The sequence below is a fragment of the Mustela erminea genome, chromosome 4 (assembly GCF_009829155.1).
Source record: "Mustela erminea isolate mMusErm1 chromosome 4, mMusErm1.Pri, whole genome shotgun sequence".
Lineage (NCBI taxonomy): Eukaryota > Metazoa > Chordata > Mammalia > Carnivora > Mustelidae > Mustela > Mustela erminea.
In genome coordinates this window covers 56,867-80,707 of record NC_045617.1, presented here as the reverse complement: position 1 = coordinate 80,707, position 23,841 = coordinate 56,867, and the positions used below count along the sequence as shown (strand labels likewise).

The window sequence follows — 23,841 nt, the reverse complement described above, 5'->3', positions numbered from 1 at the left end:
TGGATCAGTCAGTGGAGTATGTAACTCCTGATCTTGGGGTCATGAGTTTGAGCCCCATGTTGGACGCAGAGCTTGTTAAAAAAAAAAAATCTAAAAATTAAAAATGGATTAAAATACAAAAATAGCTCTGGAAGACAGAAAAATATGAGAAGCAGAGAAAGAAAGGAAGGGGTGCCTGCGTGGCTCAGTTGACAGATGACTGCCTTTGGCTCAGGTCCATGATCCCAGGGTCCTGGGATTGAGCCCCACATCAGGCTCCCTGCTCAGCGGGGAGTCTGCTTCTCTCCTTCCCCTTGCTCATGTGTCACTCACTCGCTCTTTCAAATAAATTAAATCTTTGAAAAAGGAAATGGAAGGAAAAAAGAAATTCTACTTTCTAGATCTGTCCTGCTTAGAGACCACAAGTTATAACAGACTGCTTACTTCAGCCTTTATTTTTTAATAAAGCACATCAGTCCAACAGTTCCAAGATACAAAATTCACCAGTTCTGAAGTGATAAGGATAACAGCACAGAAATCAATCCTTCCTCAGGGGAACGGTCTCCTCCCTGATGCCCTCCTTGGTCACAATGCAGATTCGGAGCGCGTCCCCGGTGTACACGTCCCTCTCAGCCGCAGAAACGAAGACGTCTTTCACGAGCCGCATGGCTCTGTCCAAAGACAGTGGGACATGCTCCACGTTCTGCATGTTCTTGAAACCAACCTGGTGGGACAGGAAAGGTGGCTGAGTCATCACATGACAGTATGAATGCCTTCAAGTATCTGAGGATTCGCAACGAACAGATCACACAAACCTGGTATGTCTGCGAGCTGAAAAGCAGTGACACCTGACACTCATTCACTAAGACAGAGCTCCTGCTCCTGAGGAGCACACACAGCCTAGAGAGGACGTACGAAAGCAGAGCTGCGGGCCACAGTGTGCTCCCAGCAGGAAGGAAAAAGAGCCAGGAGAGCCGGAGCTGCCGTAACTAGGTCGCCTGAAGGGAAAGGCTTTGGCAGAAGACACTTGGGTGCAGGAGTGGGAAGGGTGAGCCACAGTCAGAGGGGAGTGACACTGCAGACCCAAGGCCTGGTGACGGGGCAGGCACACCACACCGGAGGTGCGGGTGTAAAGAAGAGTGGCAGGAGATGAGGCAGAGAAGCAGCACACACCAGTGGCTACACATCTGTAATACACTTCAGAAGCACAAGGAAGGAAGCTTGGAGGCAAAAGGATGCTGGGAAATGCAGGCCTCAATTTAGGCAACAGTAACAGAAAAGGGGTAAATTAAAAAATGTACTTTGAAGTTAGAATACAAAAGTGGTGACAGAAAAATGGTGAATTTATGATTTGTCCCAGGGGTACAGGTCTGTGAATCATCAGGCGAACACAGCTCACAGCACTCACCACAGCACGTACCCTCCCCAGTGTCCCTCACCAGCCTCCCCACCGCTACCCCCAACTCCCCTCCGGCAACCCTCAGTTTGTTTCCTGAGATCAAGAGTCTCTTATGGTTTGTCTCCCTCCCGATCCCATCTTGTTTCATTTCTTCCTTCCCTACCCCCCACAACCCCCCACCTGCCTCTCAAATTCCTCAGATCAGAGAAATCCTATGATAGCTGTCTTTCTCTGACTGACTTATTTCACTCAGCATAATACTCTCTAGTTCCATCCACGTCGTCCCAAATGGCAAGATTCCATTTCTTTTGATGGCTGCCTAGTATTCCATTGTGTATATATACCACATCTTCTTGATCCATTCATCTGTTGATGGGCATCTGGGCTCCTTCCATAGTTTGGCTATTGTGGACATTGCTGCTATAAACATTCGGGTGCACATGTCCCTTCGTATCACTACATTTGTATCTTTAGGGTAATACCCAGTAGCGCGATTCCTGTGTTGGAAGGGTAGCTCTATTTTCAACTTTTTGAGGAAGCTCCATGCTGTTTTCCAGAGTGGCTGCCCAAGCCTGCATTCCCACCAACGGTGTAGGAGGGCTCCCAGGAGAAAGGTTATTTTCAAGATCTTCAGGGAAAGGTGCCAGAGAACTGAAAACATGGAGCGACCACTAACCACTGTAGACACCAGAGCCTGGACTTCATAGAACACAGAAGATGCTACCGCTGTGGGGCAGAAAGAGGCCACAAGACAGCCAGCCAAACAGAGACAGGAAGACTGGAACATATTCAGCAGGGACACACAAGAAAGCCCTGATGTCTCCATTCTCCTCCGCTGGCAAACAGGAGAACGCAGAGGAAAGCACTTTGTGTCAACGTCACATGCAACATGGATGCAGTCTCTTACCTGGTTGTCAAGCAGGGGCTGGAGCATGGCACTGGCTGAGCCTCCAGCCTTGAACGAGTCTCTCTGGTAGGACCCTACGGGGTCAAAGCTATACACGGCTCCCTTCCCTGAAAGAATAAAACAATCTCTATAGGGGCCCATCCTGACCACAATCCCAGATCACAGCAAGAATAACCCTAGTCGAAGTGGGACACAAATGGGCTATGCACGTAACTAAAATTCCAGCCAAATTCGGTAAGAAGTACATCCGCTGTGATAGCCAGGGGTCTGCTCCCCTCTTCCCAGAATGTGGTCAGAGGCACACCTGCCCGTTCCTGCTTCCTGATGGTGTTTTTGCCCCTGGAGCTCCCTGCTGTCATCAGGGGGACATCGTGGATCGCCCAGTGGCTCCCAGTACATTTGTGGTCTCGCAGGCACACTGGTGAGTCACAGCTCCTGCTCGGAGTTCTGCACCAAGCTCCTCAACAGTCCTAACAAATGAACTAGTGTACTTCTAGCACCGACTTGAGTTAAAATTCTTCTGCTAATGTGAACAATCACAAAGAAGATTCACTGTGTGTTTTTACTTTTTATTTATTTTTAAAGTATTTATTTGACAGAGAGAGAGAGAGAGAGAGAGAGAGAGCGAGCGTGCACAAGCAGGGGGAGTGGCAGGCAGAGGGAGAGGGAGAAGCACGTTCCCGCTGAACAGGGATCCAGCTTGATCCCAGGACCCTGGGATCATGACCTGAGCTGAAGGAATCCGCTTAATCGACTGAGCCACCCAGGAACCCCTCACTGTGTTTTTAAACTAAGCAGTAGCACACTCTTTAGCATCAACACTATAAAAAAACCTGATTCTAATAAAGGAAAAATTTCAGAAAAACACAAACACCACAGGCAAAAGTTTCTGCCTAAAACGTCATCACTCTGCTCTGTACTACTGGAGTTGATCAGTATTGCAAAAACAAAAAACAAAACAGAACAAAACAAAACAAAACTACCAAACCAGAATCTGGATGTACACATTTCTTTCTTCTTTTTTTTGGATATTTTATTCGGTGGAGAAAGAGAAGAGAACGTACGCACAGGGGCAGGGGCGAGGGGCAGAGGGAGCAGCAGACTCCCTGCTGAGCAGGGAGCCGTTGCGGATCATGACCTGGACTGAAGGCGGCAACTTCACTGACTGAGCCACCCAGGCACCCCTGAATGCACCCACTCTTAACAGCAGTTACAGAGCGCTACAAGGGGCGGAAAAATGGGCCTCTCGGGCTCTCCTGAAGGGTGCATAAATTGCTATGACTTTTGAAACAGCAATCTGGCAGTAGTACCCATTTAAATGGAAAGGTACATACCCTATGACCCAGTAACAATCCCACCTGTAGATCAGGTCTACCTACAGGAAGGCGTATTTTCACCAGCACAACCCGGAACGCAGAGGGAGACGGGGCTGCCCCACGGCCCACAACCACCAGACGATGTGCAATGAAGAGCCCTATAATACCTGTAGCACAGTCCTGTTGTTTAGAAGCGTAGGGAAAACATATACATATTTGTACAAGCACACAAAAAGTACGGTGAGATAACCTGCAAACTGTAGTTGGTTCTCTCTGTGGGACTGGAGGCCAGAAAGGAAGGGAATCATCTGGTAGGCTTCGGTACTGAATCTGTTACCGAGCACATGTGCCACTGTAATTTTTTTTAAAACAACTGTGTTTTGGGTGTGAGAAATCATGGGTCATTTACGAGGTAGGCCTTAAAAATGACACATCTGATCTAGAAAACACATTACACCAGAACTTAAACACCTGGGAAACGGGAGACAAGGACAGCTGTCTTCCCACCCACGGGCCTCTGCTGCGCTCAGCGGTGTGCGCTTTCTCGGAGGCAGAATTACTTACACCTCTCGGCTGAGAAGGCAGCGTTCTGAGGTGCTGAGGTCGCCCAGAAGAACCCGGGGAGTGTTTCTGCTGGGAGCAAGTGTGGGACAAGACGGACATCCCAGTGGCCAGTTCACTAACTTCAACACACGAAAAAGGGACAGCAAGTACAAAGCCAAAGAGTCACTCTATCTCTCAGCAGGCCAAGAGGCCACAAGTGAAACGAGCCCAGGTTTTAACCGAAGGCAGAACCAATCTCAGAAAGAGCTACACACAACACACTGAAGGAAAAGAAGGGTGGGGTAAGTTGAAGACCAGAGCTTTGAAGACCTTCCCCCGACTTAACAAAGGCAAGAGAGACATTTGTAACATCAGAGCAGAATGGCATGAATCTTGACTATAGATAGGGTGCTTTTTCCTCACCATAATGCCCAATCTTAAAAAAGCACAACAGCTTCAATGTAAAAAATAAAGTCAAAACAAGACCTAGAAAGAAATAAACATAAACCCTAAAAGGGAGAGTCCTAACAAGGTAGGACACTCAATGTCATTAAAAAAAAAAAAAAAAAAAGGACCATTAGCCTGGACCATATGCAATTCAGAAAATTCTGCCCTAGCTAGACACCCCCCAAAACGTAAGAGACAAAACACTCCTGGGAGGGGCGCCTGGGTGGCTCAGTGGGTTAAGCCTCTGCCTTCGGCCCAAGTCATGATCTCAGGGTCCTGGGATCAAGCCCCACGTCGGGCTCTCTGCTCAGCAGGGCATCTGCTTCCTCCTCTCTCTCTGCCTGCCTCTCTGCCTACTTGTGATCTCTGTCAAATAAATAAATAGAATCTTAAAAAAACAAAAAACAAAAACTCCTGGGAGGCATCCACTGCATACATTACAGAGCTAAAACCCCTCCTAGGTATTCATGCCCCAGCTACAAAGGCCTTTCTGAAGAGCAAGCCAGGGATGGCATCAACATGACAAAAATATGTCTTCTCTGACCCAGCAACTGAACTTCCGGGAATTTTTCCAGGGAGGTGTAAGTAGTTAAGAAGTTTACAAAACTGTAAGTACAAGAATGTTCATTACATTGTTTCTATTACGGAAACTGCAAACAACTTAAATGACCTTCAGAGGACTGCTAGGTGAATGCTGGTGGAGCTACAACCTATGTAAGTCAGTCACCGATTCATTACGGATCTTTACTCACTGGCATAAAACTGTCTCCGTGACAACACATCCCATGTACAGACGCATGCACTACACACTCTACTTACACAGCGCACAAGCACACGTGACCGCCAAGATATCTGGAAGCATGCTCACCAGAAGTTTAATAGAACTCCTCTCAAAGTAGAAGCTTGGCGTGATTACTACTCTCATTCCTGTATCTTCTCGTACTGTTCAAAACTTCTACAGTACTACTGTTTTTGTTACAGAAAAACTAAAGCCATTTTTAACTGGGCCACGGGCGGGGGGGGGGGGGGTGATTTTTAAAGCATGACTGTAAGTAGAGACGTAACAGCGCAAAGGTCAGAGCGGACAGCTACTGAACTGGCTATCCCAAAAGGCAGTTGTTGGATCTAGTGCCCTAAGGACAACCACTGATCTCACTGTCCTAAGTTCAGCCGTTGACCCCAGTGTCCTGAAGGACAGACATTGACCCACCTACCCTAAAAGTCTCAATTACGAGCACTGCTCTCCTAGTCTCCTAGTCACATAAAATCCTCTAAAAAATAAGAATAAACATAAAGGATAATCAGGGCAGACCAGAGAAGATTTAAAAAGAGTTGGAGGGGAGCCTGGGTGGCTCAGTCATTAAGCATCTGTCTTTGGCTCAGGTCATGATCCCAGAGTCCTAGGATCAAGCCCCATATCAGGCTCCCTACTCAGCCAAAGGCCTGTGGCCTGTTTCTCTCTCTCTTGCTGTCTCTCTGTCAAAGAAATAAATAAAATCTTAAAAAAAAAAAAAAAAAAAAAAAAAAAAAAGACAGTTGGAAATGCCTGAGAATACCACCAAAACATCAAAGAACAGAGCTTTGAACTCAAAACAGATTCAAACCCAAACCTTGGCTTTGCCCTTGCCCTTCAGTAGATGTGAGCTTTCCTGAACTGGTGTGTGTCTTTCAGTAAAACTCAAAGGATATTGTCTGGTGTTCTCAAATTCAATGGCAGCTATTATTAATGTTGCTAAAACCTGACTTTATTTGACATTCAAGTCAGATATAATTTAAGTGAAAAAAAGTGTTCAGCATGTTGGGTTTGGCAAGATAATCTGAGGCTAGACTACATCCATGCCTTACATTTCCTCTCAGTTTGCAATAAGGTTGAAAGCCTCAAAATACACTGTGTCAACCTAATTTGTCTACATCTAAACCACAGTAGATAACATGACTAGAATGCTCCCGGAGGCCACGTTTGGGGGCAGCTATTAAGACAGAAAGAAAACAAAGGAAAAGCCCACGGAACAGAAGGGGCAGGAGTAAAAAGTGGATACAGGACAGGAGAAGAACCCAACTCCTTGCCATCCAGAAATTTTCCCTCTCAGGAGATACACTTTAATATATTGTTATTAGTCGGGCATTTCTAAAACTTTTTTTCAGTGGACTGCTGTAAATGGTGGCACAGATCTGTCCTGAGAGATAGTGTCTGGTTTTTGGAAGCTAACAAAAGTCAATCCAAATGAGACCCAGTGAAAACCAGGGTCCCTGCTCTGTAATACAGCTTTGTATCAAAAAACAGGATGGGCATGTCAAGTAACAGAGACTGATCTTCTTAGGCCCTCCAGAATGTCCTGAATACATTCAGGATACAATGTTGGAAATGCATACATTTCTTTTAAGGCACTGCTTTTTAAAAACTTAAAAGTCAAATACTTTTGGAATGTAGAATGATAATTAGATCAAACTTCTTCAAGTGTGTTTTCTCTCCGTAAGATTCAAATGCTAATGATCTACTCCTGAACTCATGTGAGAGCTTCAGAAAATACTAGTCATTGGGACGCCTGGGTGGCTCAGTTGGTTAAGCAGCTGCCTTCGGCTCAGGTCATGATCCCAGGGTCCTGGGATCGAGTCCCATATCAGGCTCCTTGCTCGGCAGGGAGCCTGCTTCTCCCTCTGCCTCTGCCTGCCTCTCTGTCTGCCTGTGCTCGCTCGCTCTCTCTCCCTCTGTCTCTCACAAATAAATAAATAAAATCTAAAAAAAAAAAAAAAAAAAAAAAAAAAAAGAAAATACTAGTCATTATCAGGGCTTCCGGATACAATTTGCTGATCACCTCTTTACTTTCCTTTTACCTTCAGTTTCTTATTGCTTTAATTAAGAAAAATAAAACTGTTGGGCAAGATGGTGTCTGTGGTTCTTTTCAACTCTACATGGAAACACACGTTATCTAAAACATGCCCCCCCCACTCCATTTTCCAGAATGAAAGAATTCTACCTTCTTCATCCAGTCCCCCGATGATGTTGTACACGTAGTAGGGAAAGAAACGTCTTGAATAGAGGATTGTGGACAGCATGGCGGCAATCGCCCCGGTCGTCATGGTTTTGTTATTAGAATGCTTGTACATCTGCAAGTATTAACAAAAGTAACAAGCATGGAGAGGCAGGTTGTATTACAGACTAGAACGAGGAACAATCAAGTTAAAGGGTGAACGCCGACCTGGTGAAAGGGTGCTCATCTCTTCTGTGATCACACAGCAATACTAGCATACCATCTGGGAGAGCTATAAAAATTTTTAAGGGAAAGAACTTTAAATCTGCCCTCAGCTATCTTCCATGCCACCTTTATCTCAGGAACTGCTCATTCAAGAGCAAATGCACACACGAGGCTTACGTGGGGTGACCTGGGAGGAAGACTTAAGTCCAGCCCCCCTCTACCTCTGCCGGCATCAGCGAACTAGACCCTTGGACCAAATGCAGCCCGCCAACTGCTTCTGCAAAAACAGCTTTCTTAGAACAGTCTCATTCGTTCATTACATAGATCTACCTCTGCCTGCGCACTGCAACAGCAGAGTCAATGGCCCATAGAGCTGAAAATAATTACTCTCTGGCCCTTTACAGGTCAAGTTTGCTGACCCTTGATCAGACCCAGATACAAGCCCTTCTCTTTGCAGAGCAGATACCTGTGAGAACAGAAGGTGTGAGGGCGGGACCCTTACTCTGGGAAGTGCTCTTGCTCCTTAAAGCATCTACAGTGGAGAATACAAGTATCCAAAGCAAACCTTATTGTGATTTTGAATTCCAGATTTACTGCAGTCTTAGGGAACCCTAAATTATCCAACAGAGAAATTCTACAAAAATTACAAACATAAAATAAATTTAAGTTCACAAATTTATGAGCCACAGAACAAGCATCTCTAAAGATTCACTTAAGAATACAGGCCAAAATAATCAGTCAAAATACCAAAAAAAAAAAAAAAAAAAAAAAATTAGGAAAAATAATCTTTGTTTCAAAACCAAGCATTAACACTTTAATCACCACACCATTTATGTGATAATACATTAAAGAAATTTCAAGGATTGTGTAATTGTGTTGAATTCACTGTTCCTTGTTTATTTTATTAACACAACACTACCCTGCTAGTCATGTACTTTTGTACCTTAAGTTTCACTTACAAAATATGTACCAGGACGCATATAAACATGTCCATAAATGTACAGGGAAGCGTTCAATGTAAAGATTTCAAATACTACTAATAAATGGTGAACTATTGAATGAAATCCTGTGTACACTCCAACGAGCGATTTCAAAATGATTCAGAAACAGGTTACATTTATTACAAACTCCAGTACCTATGACATCATTCGTAAGTGCATACGATCTCGTGTTACTCAAAACCAGGCAAAGACAGAACGTGACCGCCTCTGCTAACTTCTTCACCACCACCTAACAGTTGGGACGCGCACCCGACAGAAGTGAACCCTACTCCACCCTTGTATTTTTGCCAGTGAAGAGTATGTATTTACTAGTTACTCTCACAGATAAAACCTGTTTTACTTATCTTCAGAGAAAAAGAGAGCATGCCCGTGCACATAGGCCGGAGGGGAGGGAGCAGCGCAGGGAGAGGGAGAAACTTAAGCAGACGCTGTTCTGAGGGCAAAGCCTGACGTGGCGCTCTACCTCACTACTCCTAGATCATGACCTGAACTGAAACCAAGAGTCAGACACTTAACCAACTGCATTACCCAGGCGCCCCTAAAATCCCATTTTAATACAGGCTACACTACTCCAGCCTACTCTCCTTGAAATGACTGGAAGTTACATACTGCTGAACATACAAAGGGCTTAATAAAAATCCAGACGTGGGCGCCCGGGTGGCTCAGAGGGTTAGGCCTCTGCCTTCGTCTCAGGTCATGGTCTCAGGGTCCTGGGATCGAGCCCCACATCCTGCTCTCTGCTCAGCAGGGAACCTGCTTCCCCCTCCCCCTCTGCCTGCTTCTCTGCCTGCTTGTGATCTCTCTCCCTCTTTCAAATAAATAAAATCTTTAAGAAAAAAATCGACGTGCCTCTGCTTTTACTGAAAGTCAGTACTCCTTTGTTCCTCATGCCTACCCATCTCGCACAAAAAACATGCAGGCAGTGACACCGTCAGCCCCTCCAGAATCTGCAGGACAGGTTAGAAAGGCTCACTCTCGCACCTCCTTCTCATACCACCCTTTCCTGCTGTTCTACTCCTACCCCTCAGGTATCAAAACTTCCCTAGCGGGCAGTCACTGAAGCCTACCAAGGTGGCAGGGGAGGTCAGCTTGGCTTGTACCCCCTCATCCAAACACCCCTGCCTCGTCTACTCCTGTTCCTGCTCTTGCATCCTGTTGACTCAGAATGCAATGCCGCAAAGAGAGAAAGCACGTCAGCTAATGGCATTCCAAACCAAGCACCTATGTAGAAGCTTGCCTCCTCCAGAGAATATTTGTTTTTGAAGATTATCTTCTGAAGAAACCCTTCCCAGGCTACCTTGAAAAGGGTAGAGAACCTTTATATTGCACAGAGATTTTAACAAAGGGAATATTCTGCAGTTTCACATTATGCTACTTTCATGTGGCTGTATGAACAGTATCATTTCATTTTCAGAATGGGCGACATGTAGTTTCATCAGCTAACCTGGAGCTTCTTCCGCTATTCTGAATGACAGTTCTGCTGTACACTTCCAACAGTGGAAGAACTGCCATTAACTTTCCATAGCATAGACATATAAGGAAGGCATCTACCTTTAGTCTTGCTTCAATAATCTTTGTCAGGGTAAGACAGTCTCCATGAAAACCGCTGCATCCAATGACTGTTTTGTCTGTTCTGTAAAAAGCACATTTCAAGAAACTGAGCTGGTCAGATAACAAAGTAAAACATGCCTTGGGCAATTTTAAATTTAAAACTCCTATTCCCACTACTTACCAAACGGTAATGGGACTAGTTAGCCCTTTGTTGTTGTGGGGAGGGGGTCATCACTTTATTCCCTACGCTATACTAATTAAATGCAGATCAAAGACTTAGAAGAATTAAAGAGTGAGTGGCCTACAGAAAACACAGGTGATACAATCTTGGGTTGGGAGCCACCTACTTAAATATGATACAACCCAATGTACACACAGAGAAGTTTCATAAATGTGACTACACAGCAAATTAAAAAATATATTTTTAAAGATTTATTTGAGAGAGAGAGAGAGACAGAGAGCGCGCGCATGCGTGTATGAGGAGGAGGAGGGTCAGAGGGAGAAGCAGACTCCCTGCCGAGCAGGGAGCCCCATAGGGGACTCGATCCCACGACTCCAGGATCATGACCTGAGCTGAAGGCAGTTGCTCAACCAACTGAGCCACCCAGGTGCCCCGCAAATTAAAATTTTTAAAAAGATTTACTTCTTATTTGAGAGAGTGAGGGAGCGAGTGAGCAAGCAGAGGGAGGGACAGAGAGAGGGAGAAAGATTCCCTGGCAGACTCCCCACTGAGCCGTAAACCTGACGTAGGGCTCCACCTCTTGACTGTGAGATCATGACCTGAGCAAAAACCAAGAGGTGGACACACAACCCACTGAGCCACCCAGGTACCCCTCAGATTAAAACTTATAGAGAGAAAAATGATAAAGAAAAAAGAAAACCTACAGTAGATATGACCGAAGTCTAATTTTAACCTTAGTCTAAAAGGGCTCCTATCAATATCAAAAGTATTAACACACTGTATCATGGGATGTAATGTGCAGCATGAGGACTAGAATTAATAGCACTGTACTGAATGTTTTAAAGTTGCTGGGAACAGATCTTAAAAAGTCCCCAACAAAAGAAAAAATTCTGTAATAACATACGGTGACAGGTGTTCACTGACTTGTTGTGGTGATCACTTTGCAATACGCACCAATATGGAATCATTATGTTGTACACCAGAAACCACTGTATATGTCCATTACATCTCAATTAAAAAAAAAAAAATGGGAAAACTGGTACAGTTAAATGAGTCACATAAAAGGAAACACAAGTCACCACGAACATATGAAGACCCTTCATGTTGTTCACAAATCCAAAGCTACACAGGAGATGATTTCAATCTATTAGCCTGGTTAATAATGCCTAATGCTGGGGAGGCTGTGGAAAATGGTACTCCTAATAAATAACTGGCTAAGAGTATATATTAATTTAATTTTTTTAAAGGGTCATTTGGCATATCTAGTAAAAATTTAGGTGAACATCACTTTTGTCCAGTAATTCCACTGCTAGAGATTTATCCTGTAAATATACTGATGTAAGTTTGCAAAGATGACTACACGCTTATTTGGGAAAGTATACGTGCTATGTTAATGGCTCTGTAAACAAAACAAACAAACAGCAACCTAAATGCCCACCACTGTGGAACTGATTAAATTCTGGTAGAGCCAAAGAAATTCAACCAGGTCTCAAAGACTTCTGAATTTCAGTATCAATCTATACGAAAACCTGTATCAATATCATCAAGATAATTGCAGAAGTCACATGATACACTCTTCCTTCCAGAGATTTATGAGTGATTTATACAAATCATACCTGCCCAACCAGGGGAACTGACAGCTCTGGGGGCATCACTAGCATTTCCTGACCTATCGCTACAACCAGTCTCACTGCACCGAGTTAAAGAGTTCCAATTCCCCGTAAGGCTGCAGTGTCTTTAGTATCAAGATGGGGGAATAATACCAACAGAGTAGGACAAAATCTCGGAGCTTTAAGATGCTTCTCCCAGATATTCAGGTGCACATTAAAGGGAGGAGAGTCTGCATGCAAAGAATGAAGACTAAATGCAGACTCGCCAACAGGTGGGGAAGAAGCAAGTTTGGCTCTAAGTCAGCCCCAAAGGGCCTGGGATTAGGTGTACACAGGCAGCTTCAGCTCTATGTATGGTTCAGTGCTGCAGACGGACGATAAGGGTAGAGGACGTTATTAACGTGCTATCTATCTACATACCTGTAGTACTGCACAAAAAGAAAAAAGAACAGGTATTCTCCTTATAAACACACACGCTAAAGCAGAACATCACAAAGATAAGCAGAACCTTGCATGACAATGGTATTTGTAAAGTTAGGTTCTTAAATTTTATCTGTGACGTTTACTACTTTCAAATTATGAAACATCAAGAAGAAATAAGGTAGCATCCATGCGCTATGAATTAGAGAGGAGAAAGGGGTATCCAAAGATGGAAGGAGAGTGGATGAAGGGGCGTCTGGGTGGCTCAGTCAGTTAACCGTCTGCCTCCAGCTCAGGTCACGATCTCAGGGTCCTGGGATGGAGTCCTGTGTTGGGCTCAGCAGGGAGCCCGCTTCTCCCTCTGCCCCCTGTGCATGTTCTTTCTCGTGCATGCATGCGCGCTCTCTCAAAGTCTCATAGAGGAAAAAAAAAAGAGTACGCGAAGAGGACTGGGAAGATGAAGACAACCATCAGTTGTTCTTTAGGGTAGGGTGTAGGCTGGGCCTGGACCAGGAAAGAAGACAGAACCCTCTTCTTTACCTACTCATAACACAGGACCCGATCCAAAGGACTTGAACCCTATCAATCCATTCCTGTTACAATTCAGGGTTAACAGGCTCTTGTGGACTAACTTAGGAATTAACCACCATTTGTAACTGTTTCCAAAAATGTGAACTACAAACCAATGCCCATCAGTGCATATTTCATTTTCATGGTTTAGAAAAAATATAGCTAGCCCATTAAGACTGTGGCTCACAGATATAGCTGCTTAGATTCTGGCTAAATGTTCTGGTTAAAAAAAAAAAGTGGGAGATTAAAAAAACATGCAATGGGTTAACACATAAAAGAATGCAAAGCTATGTGATAACGTAACTATACAAAATGTTAACAATAAGAGCCACGTGACAGCACACAGGTGTTCACTATAAAACTCTTTCACCTTTGTTGTATATTTGAAAATTTTTATGATAAAATGTTAAGGTAAGAATATTTCCTGCAAAAAAAAGAAAGAAAGAAAAAAAGAGTATTTCCTGCCAGTACAACAAATACCATGAAGACTACACATTGAATTATTAAGAAATACTAATTCAGAAAGCAATTTTCTAACAAAAATGCAAACTAAGCTCTAAATACGCAATCTAAAATCTCATGAAATAAACCATTTAGAAGTGGGATCTCTTACAGCAGTACACCACCACAAGGCATTGGGAAATGCATCCCTAGAAATATTTACTTACAATTTGTAACACTTGGGGCTATCCCGGGTGTGAATCGAATACCCTTCACTCAATCGAGTGTCAGAAGCAACAATCGAAAAATCTTCTCCAGCGATTGCCAATACAGTACTGCGGGGTGGGGGGGGGTGGAGAGACACAAAAATGAATGAATATTTGTGGATGATTAATAGCACCTCTCTCTAGAGGACAGTTACCTGTAGCATATATTGGAATAAAACCCATGGGATTTGAGCAAGAGCAGGACTCAGATGAAAGATGAAACATCAGAGGGAAAAGACCCCTTCCTACGAGTCATCTGGGAAAGAAAAATTTAAGTACTCCCTGAAAAACACACGCCTAAATCAGAGCAGAAGTCACTTAACAGAAGGTAACAGAAAAACCACTGGCTTCTCATAACATCATCAATACATAACAACATCAAAAACCTTAAATACTGACCTTGTGCAAGATACTGATATCACAAAACCGGACCCTAGTCCTGCCCAGGGGATGAGGGACAGACAGTGGTACCAACACAAAAGCCCTCTGAGCTGAAAGGAGGGCTCAGTGGTTTTCATTCCTTCACATCCAAGCTCTCAGTAAACAGCATCTGTTGGAAATGAATGAGCAAAACCCAAACCTTTCCTCTTACTGCGTATGATTTTTGCTCACAGTTTACTGAAAAGGCCTGAAGGACGAATTCCCAAAGAAGTTTATCCAGTTCTAATTCCGGATCTCTCCGGACTGTGGGTCAGCTGCTTAACATCCCAAGGCCTCCGTGTCCTCATACACACATCAGAGATCCTAACAGTAACTACCTATCAGGATCGCGCAAGAATTAAAGGAGTTAATAACTGTAAAGCCCGAAACATGACGGGTCCCCCGTGTTAGCTGTGACTGCGGTGGCACAGGTCGGAGGAAGGAGAGTGTGATCCCTGAGATACTGGAGACCCCGCCTTGCCACTTGCTGGCTCTGCCACTTGCTGGCTCTGTGATGGCCGCCGAGAGGTCCAAGTCCGCGCGGGCAGTACCAGTTCCCGAGTAACGGGACGACTGCCAGGGTGAACGACACGGACCACAGCACCCAGCACAATGCTTCACAGAAGACCAGGCTTCAGGCCCTTCCCTGCGGTGGACGCGCCCTGAAGCTCTAAGTACAAAAGGGCGGCATTCCGGGTCCCGTGGACAAAGAATAAAGGGACCGGGAGTATCCAGAAACTACACACAACTTCTTCAGGAGCTCCTCTCGCTGTGAGCTCGGGGAAGCACCTAGGGCTTATGGAAGGGCGCGCGGGTGACTTCACAACACCCTCAAGTTCCAGTGCAGAGCTGAGTGGAGTTTCACGAAGGCTCCTGGGCCAGGAGCGCCGCGCGAGATGGGCCGAAAGCGCGGTCCCAGGAGGCGAACGCAGTAGCACGGCCGCAGTGCGACCTGGAGGGAGCGGGGACACGGGAAAAACACAAACTGGGCAAGTTTCTGGAACTACCAAACGTGACAGAAGTGCAAGAGCCGGCTGGGATGGCCAGGACTTTAGCCCTGGTCAAGCAGGATGCGGCATCCCTTATGACTGCAAAGAAGGGACTGAGGAGTAACGAGCTTGGTTTTGGTTCTGGCGACCTGGGTCACGCGACAGCGGAAATCGAGGGAGAAAGGTTTCAACTAAGAAGCCCCAAAGGAAAAACAAGTAAATCAACAAACAAGAAGCCCAAGAGGAGGGACCCGTTCGGGAGCCCTCCCACGGCGAGGGGGGCCAGGAGCGCGGCTGAACCAGCTGCTCTGCGGGGACCGCGCGCAGCCACGCCGAGAGCGGCCGCGGACTGCGCACCCGTCCCCGCAGCGTCTCCGCCGGACTGGCCCGCGCGGTGATGCGGTCCGGCGGCGAGAAGCCGCACGACGCCGCGCTCCGGCGGCAGCCACAAGGCTACACGAGAGCCGCCCCGGGTCCGACCCGTCCGGACACGACGGACCCCCGGCCGTCGCCAAGAACCGGGTCCGCCCGAACCGGGGCGGGGATACGGACGGCGCCGCCTCCCGCCGGTCGCCCCGCGCCCCCGCGCGCCGAGAAGGAAGCACCAGCGTGAAGCCGCCGGTGCAGACGGACAACCGGAGGGCGGCGGCATCCCAAGGGTCGCTCCGCTCCCGTTTCCCCCGAAGCGAGCGGGCTCTCGGACGCAGGCACCGAGCCTTCACGTAAACGCCGAGCGAGGTTCCGCTGGCGACGCGCCCACGACCAGCGCGTCCCGACGCTGACCCAGCGGCCCCCAGGAGCACCGGCGGCCGCCCCGCGGCCTCGCCGTCCGGCCGGAGCCCCGCTCAGGCCGCGAGGAGAGCCTCGGGGTCCCAGCCGGGCCTCCACTGCGGTCTACGGCCCCGCTGCGGCACGAGCGACCGGCCGGCAAGGCGACGCACGGAGAGGGGGGCCGGCGGGGCAGCGCGGTGCCGCCAAGGCCGCCGACAGCCTGTAGCAGGGACGGGGGAAAGCGAGGCTCTCGGGCCGTTACCCTCCGTTGAAAGCGTAGGGCGAGAAGCGCAGCTGCACGGGGCCCGCGGTGCTGGGGGGCTCCATCGCCGGGTCTCGGCCGGGTCCCCAGCACCCTACGGCGGTCGACAGCATCGCACGGCGGGGGCGGCTCCGACGGCTCCGGCGGTGGCTCCCGCGGTGGCTCCCGCGGCGGCGGCTGCTGTCTCACGGCGAGATGGCGCCCGGCCGGAAGTCCCGTCACTTCCGGCTCCGGCGGCGCCCGCGGTCTCACGGCGAGAGGGCGCCCGGCCGGAAGTCCCCTCACTTCCGGCTCCGGCGGCCTCACGGCGAGGGGGCGCCCGGCCGGAAGTCTCGTCACTTCCGGCTCCGGCGGCGCCCGCGGTCTCACGGCGAGAGGGCGCCCGGCCGGAAGTCCCCTCACTTCCGGCTCCGGCAGCGCTCCTACCGGCCGCTGTCGTTGCTCCCGTGGAGAGCCAGGCGCCCCCTCTTCCGAGGAGGCCGCCAGATTTCTGTTTTCTCCCTAAGAAAGGTTTTCCTTTCCCAAGAAAACATTGGAATTCACGCCTGGTGGACAAAAATTTCAAAGTCTGACCCTACAAGAAAATTGGCTGGACTGTGGAAGCTCGACGGCTCTGTGGGCGTTGCCCGGCCCCGCTGCAGAAGCAAGCGGGCCCGGCGCGGGCTGGAGCCTCGGCACAGCACGGGCGCGGGAGAGCGCGGGCGGCCCGGCTTCCCCGGTTCGGAGCGGCCGGGTGTGTCCCCGCCCCGAAAGCCGGCTGACAGCCTGGCGGGAGGGAGTCTTCCGCGCGTGCGCAGCGGAACGCGCGTCCCGTCCCGTCCCGTCCCGGCGCGCCGCGGGGGCGGGGCTGGGGGCGGGGCCCGGGGCGGGGCTGGGACCCCGGAGCCCGTGCGAGTCCGCGCGCGCCTGTGCGGCGGCCTCTGCGCGACCGTGGACCGGGCCCTGAAGACGCGGGCGAGCGGGCGGTTGGCTCGTGCGGGACGGCCCCGCGGACACGCGCGCAGCCCGGGGCCGCGGAAGCGTTTGGGGAGCTTCCGGGGACGTTCCCGCAGGTTTCTCGGCGAGCGGAGCGTGAGGCCGGGTCTCCGCGGTCGGTTCCGGGCGGAGGATTCGGCGGGCTCTGTGCGGGACGCAGCGCGCGCTCTTCCCCGGGGGAGTTCCCGGCGCGCTCGCGTGTGTGCGTGACTCGCTCCTCGCCGCGTCCCGCGGGGGCAGGCGGCCGGCGGCTCCGTGGCCGGCGGAGCCTCCAGCCCGGACGGACGCGGGTGCGGGCGGCGCCGCGGGGAACGCGAGGACCCTCCGGGAGCCGGGGCCGGAGCCCGCGCCGCGATGCTGTGGGGGCGGCGGCGTCGAGTGTGCGCGAACCGGGGCCGGCCGGGACCGCGGGACGCGGCTCCGGGCTCGCTGGTGCCGGGCGGGGTGTCTGAGGCGGCCGCCCCCGCAGCCGAGGACACCGGGTCCGCCTCCGGCCGACTCCTCGCTGGTGCCCCAGGGACACCGGCTGCCGAGTTCGTTGTTTGTCTTGGTGGAGAGGGAGGAGCCCGCGGGGAGGCGGACGGACCTCGGCACCCGTCCGTCCGCGGAAGCCGTGCCGGAGCCCGCGTCCCCGGGAAGCGCCGTCCGGGGCTAATATCCTCCCCTCGCAGAGGCCTGGCTTCCGGGGGAACTGAAGGGGCCCGAGCAACGGGCAGTCCATTGGGCATTCGGAACAGATCAGCTTTGCTGCGGGTCGGGGACGGCTGTGTTGTGTCGTGTCACCCTCGTGTTAGTGGGAGACGCCATCCTAGCGCCCTGAAAGCCCCCGGGCCGAATAGACTAGAGCCGGGAAGCTAGGACCGTGGACAGGATGAGCTTTTACTGGAGCGCGGTTTGGCCCGGGTACCAGTTGGAGAGGTCAGGGGACCCCTACATGGCTCCTTTGGATTCCTGCCTCCCATCCGGTGCCTCCCAATTAGGGATCTTGGCTTGGTTCCGTCGGTGAAACTCCAGCTTTGGGGAGGACCAGAAGCGAAGACGCCTTCAGTTTAGCTGGCGAAGCCAACTTCTAGAGCGGGGCCGATGCTGGCAGGTCGTCCGGGCTTCACTGAGTCGAAGTCCCAGGAAGATGAGGAATATTACTTCTGTTCCCAAAGAAGGTCCACGAGGGTCTATTTTAATTTTTTTTATTATTTCTTAAAGATTTTATGCATTTATATGAGAGACTGTGCGCGCGCGTGCGGGGACACACACCCACGCAGGCGGAGGGGCAGAGGGAGAGGGTGAAATAGCCTCCCTGCTGAGCAGGGCGCTAGACTCTGGGACCCTAATATCCTGACCTGAGCCCAAGGCAGCCATTTTTTAAAAAATTTTAAACTATTTTTCTAAGATTTTATGTATTTATATGACAGAGATCAGAAGTCGGCAGAAGGAGGCAGAGAGAGAGCGGAAAGCAGGCCCCTGCTGAGCAGAGAGCCTGATGTGGGGCTGGATCCCAGGACCCTGAGATCATGACCTGAGCCGAAGGCCTGAGCCAAAGGCAGAGGCTTAACCCACTGAGCCACCCAGGTGCCCCCAAGGCAGCCATTAAACCTTTAACCGACTAACCAACCCAGGCGTCCCACGAGGTGCAGCGAGCTGAAAATCAACCAGAGGGAAAAAAAAACTTTTGCCGAGAGAGCCAGAGACAGACAGGGGTGGGTGGGGAATGTTACTCGAAGCTTTGAATCTGCTCCCAGCCTTTCCGGTGGTGCCCTTGCACCTCGGCCTCCACCTCCTGCTCCTTCTGCTTCTGCACCCCGGGGACTCGGCTCACACAGCTGCTCCACCGTGCTGGGTGCTTGCCCCTGCCACTGGCTTCTGCTGCTCCTCCTCCCCTCATTATCAAGGAGTGCAAAGCACCCCAAGAGGCTGGGCCCCTCCTTAACGGTGTTCAGGATAAAGCGCCTCCCAAATTAACGTGAAGGAACCCCAGGGGCTCCCTGGGCTTGAATTGAGCTAACCTCAGACCCCCACAGGTGCCCCAGGTAAAAAGTGACAGCGGGGAACAAATCAGTGGTCTTTTAGTGGATGCAAGTGTGACGTGTCCAGTATTAAACCTAATTCAGTGCTGTTGGTTTAATTAAAATAAACATGTTTTTAGAGTTATCTGCATGGAATACAATACATTAGCTTTTACTCTACCTGAGTTTATTAATTAAGATCATTATGGGGGCACCTGGGTGGCTTCGGCTCAGGTCATGATCCCAGGAGCCCCACGTCGGGCTTTCTGCTCCTCGGGGAGCCTGCTTCCTCCTCTCTCTCTGCCTGCCTCTCTGCCTACTTGGGATCTCTGTCTGTCAAATAAATAAATAAAATCTTAAAAAAAAAAAATCATTTTGTATCTGTTGTATTGTCAACAAAAATGACTTTTTTGTCTGTCTCAAAGTTTTCATAAGTAATTGTTATAATCAAGTAGGTTGAATAAATAAAAAGGCATATAGCTTTCAAAATCTTTGGCAACCTTGAACTTTTGCTAAGTTAAATGATAAATTGGGCTGAACTTACTGGATATGTAATTCTTTTCTAAATAAGATAAAATACTAAAACATTATTCGATAAACAGGCTTATCTGCTTCTGGCTTCTTAATACAGAGAAACTAAAGATACTTGGGTCTGCTAATAAACACAGTTTATACTTAATTGAAAGATTGTGCTATAATACATATGTTTTTAGAAATTATGAAATGTATTAATAAATTTGCCCCCTGCAGAATTCTGGTGTAACAGTTCACAATTGGTTACTACTTAATTTTCACTGGAGAGGAAGGTTTCTAAGAGTTAAAATTCTGCCAAGTGTAGTGAAGACTGATGGAAATAAGGAAAGCAACTCTCTATGTAGGAAAGAAAGAGATGTGTAAGAATGGGCGGAGGGGCGCCTGGGTGGCTCAGTCAGTTAAACAAATCAGGTCATGATCCCAGGGTTCTGGAACCAAGTCCCACATCGGGCTCCCTGCTCAGCGGGGAGCCTGCTTCTCCCTCTCCCTGCTGCTCCCCCTACTTGTGCTCTCTCTCTTGCTGTCAAATAAATAAAACCTTAAAAAAAAAAAGGTAAAGTGGCAATCTCCCTGATTTCTCTTAAAAAAAAAAAAAGAAAAAGAAATGAGAATGGGGCGCCTGGGTGGCTCAGTCATGAAGCCTTCAGCTCGGGTCATGATCCCCGGGTCCTGAGCGTCTCTCACCCTGCTCCGGGAGTCTGCTTCTCCCTCATTCTGCTCGTGCTAGCTCTCGCTCGCTCTCTCAAATAAATAAATAAATAAATCTTAAAAAAGAGAAAAGAGAATACACTTTTTTTCAGGTAAAAGAAAGTAATTTTGTCCTAAAAGGAGACTGGTAATTTAGAAAAAAAGGCTTAGGACAAAATCTGAATGAAAAAGTTGTAGAAGGTTTGTGAAGGTTTGTGTTTTTCAAATGGGAAAAACATAATTTTATGTGTGCTCAAAACTAAGATGGAAATGAATGGATTTTAAAAGTATACTTGTATAAGACTGAAATTCTGTTTTTCTTTCTATTAAAAAAAAGTTTTCTGGAATTGTTGGTCAATGTTTTTTTTGTTAAGATTTTTATTGATTTATTTGACAGACATCACAAGTAGGCAGAGAGAGAGGGGGAAGCAGGCTCCCCGCTGATGCCGGACTTGATTCCAGGACCCCAGGATAATGATCTGAGCCGAAAGCAGAGGCTTTAACCCACTGAGCCACCCAGGCGCCCTGTTGGTCAGTTCTTTTTTTTTTTTTTTTTTAAGATTTTATTTATTTATTTATTTGACAGAGAGAAATCACAAGCAGGCAGAGAGGCAGGCAGAGAGAGAGAGAGAGAGGAGGAGGCAGGCTCCCCGCCGAGCAGAGAGCCCGATGCGGGACTCGATCTCAGGACCCCGAGATCACGACCCGAGCCGAAGGCAGCGGCTTAACCCACTGAGCCACCCAGGCGCCCTGTTGGTCAGTTCTTGATAAAATACTTTCTTATACTTGATATGATAGTTACTTGATAAGAAAGTATAAACAAAGTTTTTTTTCTTTGTGCAGAAAACCAAAGTTTCTGTGTTTTGCTTTTATCAGGTCTTTGATTACTTAAGAGAACTAAAACTTCTCAAATATTAAAGGAGCTAAGTTTTGCTAACTATATAACCTTCTGGAGACTCTCTTATTGCCACCTTCGTTAAATAGTTAATCAAATATTAAGTGTTATAGGGGCGCCAGGGTGGCTCAGGGGGTTAAAGCCTCTGCTTTCAGCTCAGGTCATGATCCCTGGGTCCTGAGATCGAGCCCCGCATCGGGCTCTCTGCTCAGCAGGAGGCCTGTTTCTCTTCCTCTCTCTCTGCCTGCCTCTCTGCCTACTTGTGATCTGTGTCTGTCAAATAAATAAATAAAATCTTTAAAAAAAACTTAAAAAAATTAAGTGTTATAATAACGGTCCTATTTAGGCATGTGTTTTAGAACTTAGAGGTTTTTTTAAAATAAACTTCCCTAGATTCAATTTCTAAATGAAGTCTTTTTGACTCATTAAGCTCTTTTATTTGGTATGTCAAGTTACTGATGAGCCTGGTTTGAAACATTGCTAGTTCTCTAATGTTTGCTCTTCCAAATTTAAGGAAATTTTCTCTTAGGATATCTGTGACTGATGGAAATATGATAACATATTCCTTTGTGAATAAATTTAATCATTTAACTTTTCTCCCTACTCAAACCCTCGTGAATTCAGAAACTCTTAAGTATTCTTTCTTTCATGACAATTAAAATTATTTGCATAAATTTGGCAAAATTCTGTTCTTTTTGTAACAGGACATCATTGGAAATATTCATTATACTACCAAGGCTTTGACTGGAATGCCATATTGGAGAGAGACATACATAGAATCAGATTTGACTAGGCAGCTTTAAGGAATTAAGGTTGACTTTACAGAGTCATTAAAGCTCCCTGGGGATGTCAGTGGGATATCTTGCGTAGGAATTCCCCAGCAGCCTTGCTAGGTGAGTCAAGAATGTCTCTTCCTGGCAGGTACTGGAAACTTTAAAATATTTGGGGTACCTCAAGAAGAGGAATTCACCCAAATCTACAGGTATTACAGGCAAATCTGACACAAGTATTGGCTTGGCTTCTGGCCTCAAGACACTATTAGAAGTTCAATCTGGGGGGCTTGGGTGGCTCACTCAGTTAAGCTTCTGCCTTTGGCTCAGGACGTGATCTCAGGATCCTGGGATCAAGCCCTACATCCGGCTCCCTGCTCACCAGGGAGTCTGCTTCTCCCTCACTCTCCCTCTGCTCTGTCAAATAAATAAAAATCTTAAAAAAAAATTAAATTTCAATCTAGAGAATCCTTATGAAAAGTTCTAGCAAAGCAAGTTTTAAAGAATTTATACAGTCAATCACTATTTTTGCTGAGCTTATGTAAATAATTAGGCCAAGGTTGTTAAAATTGGACTTGTTTTTCAAATGATTTAGTCTCAATTTGGCTATCTTTAGAAATGAGGGCGACTTTAGGAAGAAAAATTATGTTTCAATAACACACCTTCGTCGATGTGAAGTTCTAGTCCTGATTATCTTTGAGTGTTTGCCTGTGCTAGACAGTTTGAGTTAAACGTCAGAGAAATTGTCACAGTAGGTGATGTATAGACAGGCCTCATGCTTCTCTGTGGGGATAATAACAAGACCACGTGGGCATATGATTACTCGAACAGCGGGACAATGGGATGGATTCCCCAACAATTATGAAACTCAACTATCACCTTGACCAGTTCTCTGTGGTTGGGATGGCAAAACTGTTCCTTCAAAGCTGGAGCATACCCCATTCCATGGTGTTAACAATGGACTTGTGGAGACAGTGCATGGCCTAACTTACTTATGGTAGGATTGGATGATGCACTTGGGGATACCCTTATTTCCTGGAACAGGCCCCCTCCCACTTGCCATGATTACTCTTAATTAAGGCATTGTTAAGGCTAGGCTTCCAGCAAATAAGGCTTCTTGATTCCCTTATCCCCTTAGCTCTATCTGTCCCAGGAGCTGTCTCTAGCGAATTAAAATTCCAAGTAGAGGCGTTAGCCAAGCATACAGTGCCACCGTTTGGCGAACCTGTCACTCACAAATTCAGAAGGCGGCTCTCTAAAACCAAATGGTTTTTACAGATACTGACTGCAGCTCAAGGAGGACCTGTGCTTGCATTGAGTATTTGTGCATATGTCCCGAATTACTAAAAATTGTAGCTGATGTCACGAAAGAGTTAAACACATCATCACCATAGATGCTCCAGCTCTAGACCTTTTAGCAACTGGCTAAATTTAACTCTTCCTAAATGGAAATACACCCTCTTACGCATTGCTCTATTTCTTGTTCTCCTTGTCTTTGGTTGTTTGAATTTAGGCAACTGTCAAGCAGGAGCTCTCTGTATTCAATACTAGCTTGGAGATGCCCTCAGAGTCTCCCTTAGTAGAAATGCCGGAAACACCCCACCCCCCACTCAGTAAAAGTCTTTTCTCCAAGATCCTTGTGTGGTCCCCAATTAGGAGGAAGTAGCTCCAGAAGAGGACCTTCTTTAATCCCAGATATGGATAGAA

At 47.8% G+C, this 23,841-nt stretch overlaps 1 protein-coding gene across 1 annotated transcript; it reads right to left on the bottom strand.

The window, feature by feature from the left end:
• Positions 1-414: 414 nt before the first annotated feature.
• PSMB1 (proteasome 20S subunit beta 1) lies at positions 415-16,499 on the bottom strand. Its single transcript, XM_032338411.1, has 6 exons — positions 16,271-16,499; positions 13,790-13,897; positions 10,341-10,422; positions 7,570-7,699; positions 2,286-2,392; positions 415-703 (listed from the first exon to the last, which is right to left on the bottom strand). Exons 1-6 carry the CDS (start codon positions 16,381-16,383, stop codon positions 518-520), a joined length of 726 nt encoding a protein of 241 aa, XP_032194302.1. The 5' UTR covers positions 16,384-16,499; the 3' UTR covers positions 415-517.
• Positions 16,500-23,841: the final 7,342 nt, after the last annotated feature.

Excerpts from the sequence above, each read along its gene's own strand:
- PSMB1 (XM_032338411.1), bottom strand. The coding sequence starts at position 16,383 with ATGCTGTCGACCGCCGTAGGGTGCTGGGGACCCGGCCGAGACCCGGCG. Across the intron at positions 10,423-13,789 it reads AGCCCCAAGTGTTACAAATT|AACAGACAAAACAGTCATTG; the intron begins GTAAGTAAATAT and ends TGCTTTTTACAG. Across the intron at positions 7,700-10,340 it reads TTATTGAAGCAAGACTAAAG|ATGTACAAGCATTCTAATAA; the intron begins GTAGATGCCTTC and ends TAATACTTGCAG.